At 37.5% G+C, this 1663-nt stretch overlaps 1 protein-coding gene across 1 annotated transcript in view; it reads right to left on the minus strand.

The window, feature by feature from the left end:
- The window catches only part of ICE2 (interactor of little elongation complex ELL subunit 2), a 59373-nt gene that overhangs the window by 13700 nt on the left and 44010 nt on the right, over positions 1–1663 (minus strand). The window contains exon 12 of the mRNA XM_023510136.1: positions 1113–1163. Within this exon, the coding sequence (XP_023365904.1) occupies positions 1113–1163 (51 nt within the window). The remainder of the gene's footprint in view (positions 1–1112; positions 1164–1663) is intronic.

The following is a 1663-nucleotide window of genomic DNA, read 5'->3' on the forward strand; positions in this document are numbered from 1 at the left end:
CCCCCCTGCATGTAGTTTTTCGCTTTAAAAGCAGCTTGTAACAGCCTCTCGGGGTTCCTTCCCCCTTGTGGCTGAGGAACCCTGGCGCGCCAGCAATAAACCTGCCTCTTGCTTTTTGCATCGATTTGTGATTGTGAGTGGTCTTTGGGTAGGCGACCCCCGGGGTGGGCACAACAATGCCATGGCACTCTACCTAGGGGGACAGCTTGAGGCTCCGTCTCAAAAAAAAAAATAAATAAATAAAAAAAAATAAAACTAGAACTTTGAGATATTAACTCTTGACTTCAGACTCAAATTACTTTCAAGTGTATCTTTTGGTAAAAGCACAAAAGAAGAAATACGAAAGTTCATATAACAAAACAGTTTGATAAATCATCAAATAGAGAATCCACAGCCCAAGATTTGCCATGGACCCAACCATTTTTGATCACTAGCTCTATGATGTTTTTTTATCCTGAAAGTGAAAACAATATAGGTAGGGCAGGCAGAATAATGGTCCCCATCACATCCACATCCTAATCTCCAGAACCATTTAATGGTTTTACATATGTGGTTAAGGATTCTAAGATGAGGAGATTAACCTGCATTACGTGGGTAGGCCCCATGTAATCACAAGGGGCCTCACAAAAGGGAACCAGACGACGACATTAATACAGAAGAGGAGAAGGCAACGTGATGTGGAGGCAGAGATCTGAGTGGTGTGCTCTGAAGACAGAAGGAAGGGCCACAAGGTGAGGAATACAAGTGGTCACTAGAGGCTGAAAAAGGCAAGGAAAAGATTCTCTTCTCAGAGTCTCACCAGCCCCCTGACACCTCGGCCTGAGCCCAGGGAGACTCATTTTGGATTTCTGACATCCAGAACTATAAAGAGAATACATGTTGCTGTCCTGAGTCACTAAGTTAAGAAGTAATTTGTTACAGTGGCATCATGACACTATCTAACAGCCTTAGAAGAAAATGTAATGGTAAGCTCATTAAAGCCAGATACTGTCATATTATTTTATAAATTTGTTTTTTTATAATTTCAACTTTGACACAGTAATTCTTGCACTTCTAGGTTTTCATCTAAGAATATCAGACACATCAATGCAAAATGTCCAAAGAATACTTACCTACTTAATTTCTTTAGAGTGTGTTGGAGGATGTTAAATAAACTTGAAATCCTATTAAACAGAAGAAATTCATATTAAATTAAAGCACAAAAAACTTAATGCTTGACGATCATAGTTCCTCTGGAAGAAAACTGCCCTCAAAAGAACACAGAAGATGAGATAATGTAAAACAAAGAATAATGAAATTCACTTCTATGTGGATTAAATTATAATATTTACTTAATATTTGCCATTTCCTGATTTTCCTTCATTAGCATGAAGTATTTGGCTTTGTGTGAGTCAGAGCAGTTGTAAAGAGATGGCTATTGTATATTCAAATCATATGCTTTTGAAAATGTTCATGGGTCTGTATTAGTACTACTCTACAGAAGAGCTTGCCTTTACAGATGGTGATGACTTAGATCCTAAAACACTGACAAGTAATTACAAGTATGATGACAGAAAAGCCACTGATTGGGGACAGGATAGCAAAATGTATAAGATGTTATTCTAAATATTTATTATCTCTTCTAACCTAAATTCATTCCCTTATTTCTTTCTTTTTTTTTTTT

This window comes from Otolemur garnettii, unplaced genomic scaffold, assembly GCF_000181295.1.
Source record: "Otolemur garnettii isolate 467f Iridium unplaced genomic scaffold, OtoGar3 scaffold00011, whole genome shotgun sequence".
In the NCBI taxonomy this organism is placed as follows: domain Eukaryota; kingdom Metazoa; phylum Chordata; class Mammalia; order Primates; family Galagidae; genus Otolemur; species Otolemur garnettii.